Source organism: Stylophora pistillata, chromosome 6 (genome assembly GCF_964205215.1).
Source record: "Stylophora pistillata chromosome 6, jaStyPist1.2, whole genome shotgun sequence".
NCBI classification, from domain to species: Eukaryota; Metazoa; Cnidaria; class Anthozoa; order Scleractinia; family Pocilloporidae; genus Stylophora; species Stylophora pistillata.
In genome coordinates this window covers 36823592-36833683 of record NC_142524.1, presented here as the reverse complement: position 1 = coordinate 36833683, position 10092 = coordinate 36823592, and the positions used below count along the sequence as shown (strand labels likewise).

At 40.7% G+C, this 10092-nt stretch overlaps 2 protein-coding genes across 3 annotated transcripts; both read left to right on the top strand.

The window, feature by feature from the left end:
• The first annotated feature begins 3602 nt into the window (after positions 1-3602).
• On the top strand, positions 3603-7926 carry LOC111331914 (synaptotagmin-16). Of its 2 annotated transcripts, none has more exons than XM_022937134.2 (2): positions 3603-3868; positions 6864-7926. In XM_022937134.2, exons 1-2 carry the CDS (start codon positions 3862-3864, stop codon positions 7613-7615), a joined length of 759 nt encoding a protein of 252 aa, XP_022792869.1. In that variant the 5' UTR covers positions 3603-3861; the 3' UTR covers positions 7616-7926. The 2 variants fall into 2 exon arrangements, with proteins under 2 accessions (XP_022792869.1, XP_022792868.1); XM_022937133.2 differs by lacking the exon at positions 3603-3868 and adding an exon at positions 5811-5943 and having other exon boundaries at positions 6864-7757.
• A 1022-nt stretch (positions 7927-8948) lies between these two features.
• On the top strand, positions 8949-9965 carry LOC111331864 (uncharacterized). The gene has a single exon (XM_022937069.2). The coding sequence runs from the start codon at positions 9023-9025 to the stop codon at positions 9824-9826; it is 804 nt and encodes a 267-aa protein (XP_022792804.1). The 5' UTR covers positions 8949-9022; the 3' UTR covers positions 9827-9965.
• The last annotated feature ends 127 nt before the right edge of the window (positions 9966-10092 follow it).

The window sequence follows — 10092 nt, the reverse complement described above, 5'->3', positions numbered from 1 at the left end:
AACTTATTCAGCCAATTTACCATTTCAACTTCGTTGACCCCTACCGACGCAGCCTCAAACAGTTTCTTTACAAACTATCAGCCTTTATTCAGTAAGCTTAGCATTTTATCACAAGAGCACTAAGTAATGAAAATTTCGAAGTAAAACGATTACTGCTAGTGATGCGCAATCACAAGAGCACTAAGTAATGAAAATTTCGAAATTTTTATCTTAATATTAATACACTAAATAAGTCATACTTGTCGGAAGGGCGCGCATTAGACAAGTACTTAAAAAACTCAACAGTGAAAGGAAGGAGGAGAGGAGGGGAGAGGGGATGACTGAAATACTCTATCAGTGACTACCCCCCCTCTTTCTCCCAAAATTTGTGTTCACCCCCCTTAAATCCTCGGACCTCTCATCCTGCCCCTTCGCGATAAATTGTGACTCGTTCGTTTACATTCTATCAATAAGTGCATACAGCTGACAGAATATTTTTTGTCATCCGACCGAATAAGAACCAACAACTGAGAACGTATCAAGTTTGGAACCGATTAAATTAGTGTGTAAAACTGACAGAGTAATTAAATGCGCACAACTGACGGAAGATACTGTTTACAACCGACCAAATAAGTGCACCTAACTGGTAGAGTAAATGTTTCAACATGCCGAATCAGTGCGCAAAACATACGGGGTTATTTTGATTACAGACCGAATGACTACGTAGAACTGGTAATTTTTACAGCCAGCACCTGACAGCCGACCGAATAGGTGTGTAACACTTACAGAGCTCGAGTATCAAGGTTAGAACCTACAGATTGAATGCGCGCATCTGACCGTATCCGGCCGCTTCGCACGAATTCGTACCCAGTACATTCGCTTCGAAAACAAATTCAGGCTGTCTCTGCTCCATGAGGTTGGTTCGGTTCCTTCCAGAAGCGCTGCTTAATTAAGCAAAATTTCTAGACGAATTAAATTTAGGGGTAAATCAAATTTAGTTTGATAACAAGTGATTTTCGACTGATACTCGGTGTGTTTTGTCTTTCAGCGTTTTTGTTTTGTTTTTTTTTTGTTTGTTTTTTTTTGTTTGTTTGTTTTTGCGTTTTTATGGACCGCCTATGTAGAGGTCCATAAAAAAGGCAAAAAAGGAATGAGGATAACATCCAGTTTCCTGGACCAAACAAGCTTGGTCAATAAAGGTTATACTGAGGATTTGGTACAAAGGAAGATCATTGCTGATCAAGAAAGCCAACTGTTTTTGTAGCATAATAAACCCACAAGAGCCATTTATGCCTTTCCTGTCTTCTCCCGCTTTTTGCGACTGTATCACTAACATTGTCCAAAACTTACGGACTTTGCAAGATGGGCCAATCTTGCCCGCTCGGAATCACAACACAGGATTCGCTTCGTATTTGAACCGGGCACTGAAAATATGAGTGATCATGAAGTATCGACGTGCATCGACAAACCATAGACCGACTATCGACTGGCAATCGACCGATACTTGACTCATACTCGGTTAAGTAGGGGTGCATCCTCGGAGACCCAGGGGCTGTGGGTCGATTTCAAGTCAGGGCGTGAAGAGCCCCTGGGGACATTTTCTTACAAGACAAGTTCCAAACGGTCGCAGTCGTTCTGCCATCTGATTGGTGCCAGAAAATCGTTGTTTTTCTGCCCAATCAGAGTGAAGTGTGCTTTAGAGTCCTTTAGCGTGTTTTGAGACGGACTAATACAACTGGCTCAGTTGCTCGCTACGTTTGTTTCGACCGTGCGACGGAGATTTGCTTGAGGCGAAAAGTTTCAGTCTCGGCACACAAAGTAAGAGAAATCGATCAGATTGTCAGCGAAAATCTAACCGGAAATTATACTGAATACTTTCGCTGATATCACTAGAGAACGTGTTTTAAAGTTTGCGAGGTTTGTATACAACACGATGGTTGCAGTCATTGATATGTCGCTTTAAACGTTAAACGAAATTTCAGCTTAAATCTTTCCAGATTTTTTGCATAGTTTGCTGTGACTGAAACGTTTTGCCAATCCTGTGAAGTTATTTCGTCGCACGGGCCACGCAGGTATGTCGAGCAACTGGTACTTGCGCAACTTTCTGTGCGTGCCAAAATCTAATCTCAACTTCGCTCGAAAAAAAAGAAAAGTTAAGCGTGGAAACTTTTGCTTATGAGATGTGGGTAGATGACCCCGTACTACTAAGCTGACATTTGCAATAAAGCAAACCCGCCCTTTCCATCCGATATTTCGTGGTCTTTGGTTTTGTTTTTCCCACTGAAAACAGCATCGGATCGATTCCCAATGATCAAAGGTATTTAACTTGGTCTTGAACAATCGACAGAAGAGGTGAAATGACAATGACCAAGGGACTAGAAGAGAATCTGTGGCCTTCCTAGCACAAGAACTTCAACACTCTAGACAACAGTTGAAAGATTAAACTCTTTCCAAACCCCTTCGGTAACTGCCCGAAAACATCTCTCCTTCCCAAGATGTTCTCGTTAAAAAGTTTTTGTTCAGATTTTAATTAGCTAACCGGAAACACAGCTAAGCTTTCTCTTAGCACTTGCTGGATGTCGTCCACTCTGCAACCTTGGCCGTTTTGTGAACGACTTTACTACTAAGATTAGATTTTGGCGCACACAGAAAGCAGAAAGCTAAGTAGGCGAAAGCGCCAGTTGTTCGACATACCTGCCTGGCCCGTGCGACTAAATAACTTCACGGGATTGGCAAAGTTTCAGTCACAGCAAATTATGCAAAAAATCTAGACGTTTAAAGCGACATATCAATGACTGCAACCATCGTGTTGTATACAAACCTCGCAAACTTTAAAACACGTTCTCTAGTGATACCTGCGAAAGTATTCAGTATAATTTCCGGTAAGATTTTCGCTGACAATCTGATCGATTTCTCTTACATTGTGTGCCGAGACTGAAACTTTTCACCTCAAGCAAATCTCCGTCGCACGGTCCAAACAAACATAGCGAGCAACTGAGCTAGTAGTATACGTCCGTGTTAAAACACACGACAGGACTCTAAAGCACACTTCACTCTGATTGGACAGAAAAACACAAAGATTTTCTGGCACTCATCAGATGGCAGAACGACTGCGACCGTTTGGAACTAGTCTTTTAAGACAATGTCCCCAGGGGCTCTCCACGCCCTAACTTGAAATCGACTCAGCCCGTGAGTCTCCGAGGATGGTAGCGGTGAAGTGTCGGTGACACATCAGTGAAGTAACGACAGTAGTCGATCGAGATATCGGACGACTCTCGACCGATGTATATCGACCGACAATCGACCCCTATATCGATCCCGACACTACCTATAGTACACATGATCGGTATATTTTCTCTATCATTTAAGACACAAATACGCTGATACGCACAGGTAATTCCCTGAAAAATAAAACCAGATTTATATCCATAATACCAAAACGCATAATAAAAGTACACTCAGTTGGGTCCATGAGCTTTGGGACGGCCCATTTAAATTTAAAGTGGGTGATGAGGGATGTCCAAGTCCGTGGAGATATCGGCTCCTTTGGTATGTAAATAGTTTACATCACTAACATAAAATATGTTGATTGATGCAAAATCTATATTCAAGATAAATATCAAGGTCGCGTAATTAACGACATTTGATGATTGAAATTCCATTCCAACGTCAAAAAATTCGTCGCCCGGATTTCAGCTGGTCGTTTTACCTTCCTGTTAACAATTTGCTCCTAACTTGGTCGTTAAGAATCAGGCTCCAAGATATCTTCGTCTAAGTATGCTGGAGTAGGGACATTTCCTCGTTCAGGCAGCATGTGTTGGAATTATTTGCCTGTGGGGGCGTAAAAGCACTATCTTCATCATCGCCGAGGCTTGATCGAACATGGACTGTAAGTTATAGATTTTTGTCATTTTCCGTTATTCTTTTCTGCAGTCATAAAGAGGGATTATTAAGTATGAACAGGTTATTCCAATGACGCTTTTCGTGTCATCGTTGAGGCGTAGTGAGCACGGTCGAAAATAATTGAACCAAATCGACAACAAACAACACGAACTTAGAATGCTGGTTTGTATTTTCCCTCAACCAGCGGACAAACGGCGAGTGAGTTCTAATGACATACTATTTCAGGGCAGGGAATAACGGTTTCATCGTCCGTATAGAAAGTTATTTAGCTGAAGAGATGGGCTACCGCAATATTGTGCGAGTCAGTAATGGTAGTAGAACTCTGTAGGGGAAAAGTTTGCTTAAGTTATTGAGTACATTTTCAAATCGATTTATGATGATTTAGTACCGACTTGTATAAAGCAGTACATCCATTCTGTAAGTGGTGAAAATTCGTGAGAGAGTCAAGCGGTTAGAAAGTTCTAGTTTACCTTGTGATCAGAGAATACCCTTTCGAGCATTTTACGTCTGATGTGGATTAGTCTAATAGTTAACAAAATTAATACCTGTTGAATGCGAAGAATCGAACTGATATAAAGTGGGTCGAGATTTTAGTGATGAATTATACTTGAGCAACTGCAGAATTTGGTTCACTGTAGATAGGATGAAAAGCCCAGATTTTTACTGAATTGGCTCGGTGCAGTTTACTGAGGAATTGAGGCGCTTTGGAGACTGATTACTTAATGATTGGGGAAATTTAAAGTCCTTGGATAACAAATTATCCAACTTTATTGTCAATTGCTTCATTTCTCAAAAGAAGTGCTTTACTCTGACTTTGAAAAAGTGAAGAAGAAACGAGAATCTATCAAAGTAGTGGTTTAAAACAAATTTAGCGACGTTCTTTGTTGTGTAAATTCTTCAGTTACAAAATCAGTCAGCCAGACAGCGACAACTCGTTCAATTTATCTTGCTTAATCTTGTAGAAGCTTTCCGTTGTGGACTTAATAAACTGCACCAGTATACCTCCAGTTTTTTTCTGTATCTGGTTTCTAAGCGTTCCTCGCTAAGTTACTAAGAAGAAAATGTATTCACAGCTGCAATTAGCCTTTTTGGTATTTTTTGGCGCGCGCGCTCAAACGCGAACCGCGATGATTTCCCAACTGTTTAACGGCCCGTTTTTCCGCTGTTTTTTGCAAATACTGCAAGGTAAAAAACAAAACAAAAAACAAGGATATGACATCTTTGGTAACTAATGTCGATATTTCGTGGGATCTTTTGGCGCTCATTAGAAGGATGTGCTCTTGGTGATAGGCCATTTCACCCCCAAATTGGTCGATTTGCATAACATACGAAATTCAGTCACACTTCCGCAGTTCTGACATAAAGGGAGTTGTATTAAAAAAAAAAAAAAAAACAGAACCATCTCAGATGCCATCGAAGCCATGCTTTCGAGTTTCGATTGGACAATTCATCTTAGACAGGACGAAATCAAAACTTGTAAATCGCCTTTCAAACTTCAATTACCTTGTCCGGGAAATTGGAAATCGCTGTTTTGTTGGAGGCGATGAGCCTGACAACTGATAGACAACCTCGCACTTTACATAGATAAAGCAGAAGTGATTTCAATACCGGTTTGGTTTTTTCGTCTTTTTCCCTAAGCGATCGCTGAGTGCCTGTTCATCAACTTCCAAACCCAGTAACCGAAAATGAAAAATAAGAGGTAAAAAAACACTTAACAATACCAAGTCAAGTTGTAGGCGACATTAAATATAGCTGTGTTTAGCACGCAACTGTATTTGATAAATAAACTTTGAAATTCGACAATTCCTGTTGCCACAGAAACAGAATGAGGATGCTAAGCATCCATACATTATCTAAAAGTGATTCAGTGCAACCGGAGGAAACGCAGATCAACCGCGGATAATCAAGGAGAAATACATGGACCTCTTTTTTGTCAGTCTTAATATGTTGGCGTTCGAATGAATATTGAACATTGAGTCACGAGTGGTAACCAGTTACAAACAGAAATTAACACAACACCGGTGGGCGGCGAACATATGATGTGGAGCTTAATTCCGCCCGGTAAGCGAGGGTGCTTTAATTTAAAGCAGATTGGAGCTGCAAATCATGTTAGCCATTGTTTCATCAAGATATTATTATTATTAACTTGTCGTAGTTCTGATTGTATTGATCTGAAAAAAGATAATCATGGTTGCAGTTGATAAAAACAGGCTGTTCGTAGACATCTCAGACTCGTCAGTGGCTGCCGCACGGAAACTATATTTTATCTCCAGCCAAGTCTTTGATGTTATCATAGGAAGCATTCATTTATTGCATCCTTTAAATATTGCCAGTCTGGTGTTAGTCATCATATATGAGAAATGTTTTCATCGACAGAGACGGAAATCAGATGGGAAACGAGGGAGGAAATATTCCCAAAACTGTAACATGCGCGGAGATTCGAACTGAAGTGATTAAGACTGATTAAAGGCACTTTCATGTTTTCACAAGAGGATCCCACAGTGAAGCTGTTTTGCAAGCACAATGCATTTTTATAACCTTCTATTAATTACAGCTACAGGCAGACGTTAACATGGTTTCGATAGAAAGATTGTTATTTTTTTCTCGTTGTGCTCCATTTTCTCTCAATTTTGAAGGAGATTTATGAGACCTTTCTATGAAATAAAGAGCCGTAAACGTTTACATGACGTCATAACGGCACAAACTGTCCGTTGATACGGTGGCAGATTGTCAAACCGTATTTGCTAATTGAATTGCTTCGCGCTTATCAAGTCGCCATATCTACCTTTTTTATGCGAATGGAGTACCTTTCTATTGTTCGAGTCGGGGGTTTGATTACATATTACATAGACTGTGATAGACATTGAGTTGGTGATTATGTTGGCTAAGCCCTTGAGTGTTCGGCTAAAAAAAAGAAAAAGGAAATACGAAAGTTTTATTTTACTTGTTGACGGTGACGTTAAGTCTTTTCTTGTTTCTAGGGTATGTTCCAGCTGTCATTTTCCTGGTGTTCATCGTGATCATTTTAATCGGCCTTTTGGCCACATACTATTGCCTGAACAAAGAAATGTGCCCCTGTTCCAAGATGGAACCTCCCCAGAAAATCAAGGGCGCTGGATATGAGGAACTAGGAGAGGAACCAGCGGACACTTCTGAAGAGGAAGAAAGCCACGAGGAAGAAAGAGATGGAGTCGTTCCCGGAGAGGATTCCCCAGAGAAGTTGCCAACGTTTGAAATGGATGCCGGCAGGGACGATACGCAAAAGACTGTCTCTGCATACGGAGACATCCAAGTAGATACAGGACTGAAAGAGGTCGATCAGGTCCCAGTTTTTGGAAGCGTTCATTTTCAAGTTGAATACTCAGTGAATGTAGGGCGTGTAGCCATCACGATCTTGGAGGCTAGAGAACTTCCTTCTAAGAGTCGAGGAGGCAGCTCACATTGTCGCTTTCACCTTCTATTACTCCCCTCAAGACGACAACGCTTTAAGAGCAAGTCACGACCAACGAGGCATCCAAAATTCGACGAAAAATTTGTATTTGATCGAGTTTTACAGCAGGACTTATTTAGAATGGCCATAAGAATCAGGCTTTATGGACACGACAAACTCGGAAAGGAAAAAGTGATTGGAGAACACATATTGCAGCTGGCGGACGTGGCTCAGTCACGTGACATGAAAATGGACGCATGGAGAGATTTGCGACCTAAACTATCAGGCAGTGACACGCCCTAATCTTTTAGCCTCATCTAATTTGTTAATAGTGGTAAAAACGAACAGTAGTATAAGTATGGATAATTGTTCAATTGATTCTTAGTCAGTTTTCTGCCTGATCTGCGCTAATACTGCACCTAACAGGATTCCAAGAAAAAAGACTACTCCTTACAAAAAACGCAGAAAAAACGTCCAGTCGATTTTCTGCGAAAACTATGATGTTCGGAGATGTGCTGAATGTTGGGTGATGGTTATATTGTGTCGCTGTTTGGCTGACATTTATATATTACACTTTGTTTTTGCAATAAAGTGCAAATATTTTTGTAAGAAAATTTGTGTGCTGCGGCGTATTGGGTTAATGGGACAAGATTATGGCAACCATTTGGACTGCATTAGTTGTTGAGGAGGTATGCTGACTTACGGCTCGTTGGTTTTTAAACAAGCCCAAGAAGCTTTTGCATTTCAATGCTTTTTATCTGTTGATCTTGAAGCAAGTCACACCTGGCATTAGACCAGAGACACAACAGGTTCCAACATCACTTCCGGTTTGAAACGATACATAAGAAAAAATTTACCGCTGTTTGATATTCAAATCTCTTCCCTACGGTGTACTTAACTGTCTTTTTTTTTGTCCAAGAGCAGTATTTGTGCATATGATTATGAAAGGAAAGTCACTTTTTTGGGAAAATACGTTTTGCTTCAATGAAAATTGCATTACATACTGCTCACTCTCGGATCGACGAAAGTTATGATCAGTCATATTGAGTTTCCAACAACTCTTTGTCTTTTGACTCCTCTTCGAGTCAGAATTAGAATTTTTCATCTTCGAATACTGTTGCGTTATCACATTTTTCCTTTGAACATCAATTGTCTGGCACGTGTACAAGCTGTAAATAATTATAGAGATTTTTTCGAATGCGGAAATGGAATGATGGGACATTTCTTTCAGCTCCGGTAATCCTGGCTTTTTCTCAGATAAACGCATAAAGGGGGTAAATTTCTGAATAAACGGTGGTGCTGCGTCGGTGGCTAACGCTCGAAACTTCAGCTTAATAAAACTCTTCATGGTGACCAATTTACATTGTCAACTTGATAAAACCGAATTATCTTTTCATTGCTTAGCTAAATTTGAATAACGTTAACAGGCAAACCAAAGAACCGAACCACTTATAAATGACCCAATACTGTCTTTTAGTTTGCCGAATTTTTAAACTTGCCTCCAAAAAAATCTGCATGAGGTGGTTATTAGAACTAGTTCTACGAAAAACATAACATTTCCGAGAATTTTAGAAACGTCACAGCTGCCCCTGTTTAGCTTTCTGATTGGCTGAAATAATTAGCTCATCGACCAGAGCCGCTAAAAAAAAGCAAGATTCGACTGGTTCTTCCTGTTATCATGATTCAATTTTAAAAACAAGTCATATCAATATGGCAACAAACCTGAAAGAGAGCTATGATCTTCTTGGGCTTCCAGTGGATGCTACCGACGAGGAAGTGCGAAAAGCGTACATGAAGAAGGCGAAAGAATGCCATCCCGACAAGAATCCCCAGGATCCACAAGCTACAGAGAAATTTCAGGCGCTAAGTGAAGGATACGAGAGAATTAATTCAAGTTTGAGAACAGAGTCCGTCGATGAGGAATATTTCAGCGGACATAATGACTTCTTCCACTTTGTAATATTTCGGGAAATGATGAGAAGAAGGATGAGAGAGGAGATGTTAAGGAGAATGTTTGGAGGAATTTTTGACGACGACATTGGCCCCGAAGAAGCTCACTTCCCGTTTGGACCGTTTGGAGGGCCTTTCTTCAACCGTCCAAGGTCTCACGAATCTTTCGAACGATGGCATCATTCTCGGTTTCAGGATGGAAGACCATCCAGTGCACACGAGACTTCCACTAAAGCGTCAAAGAAGGGAAAACAGCGGAAAAAAAATCCTCGTAACTCGTCGGCCTCAGGACCCAGCAGAGACACGCATGAACGAGAATATTCAGGAAGACGTAATTTTAGCAATGAGGAAACAGCTTCAGATCGTGGAGAAACCATCGACAGCAATTCTGCTGAAGATTTCTGCGTTAGTAGCGAAAAAGAAACAAGTGACAACAAGCGAGATAAACAACGAAATGGGTCAAAGTCAAAGCAGAAAAATAAAAACAAAGGACAAATGACGGCGGCTGAATGGCAAAAGGGACGAAAGAAAAATCATAGAAAGAAGAAGACGGCAAGGTTCTAAACCACTTCGCCGTCAAATCCGAAATTTTAGCCATGGTTCTGTAAAAAGACAATGGGAAACATGACGAAAGATGATGCAATTCTTACGCTTGGTCTAGTTATCAGTTTCTGTCTCTGGCTGCGTAGCTTAATGGCTCTGTCTATCCCTGGGCCAGTCTGACATTGGTGACAGAATTCTAAACGGGTATAGGAAGCCTTTTCCACCGTTTTTATTTTTTGCTAGGTGCAGTCTCGGACAAAAATATTTGGGACACCTCACTTGTTTTT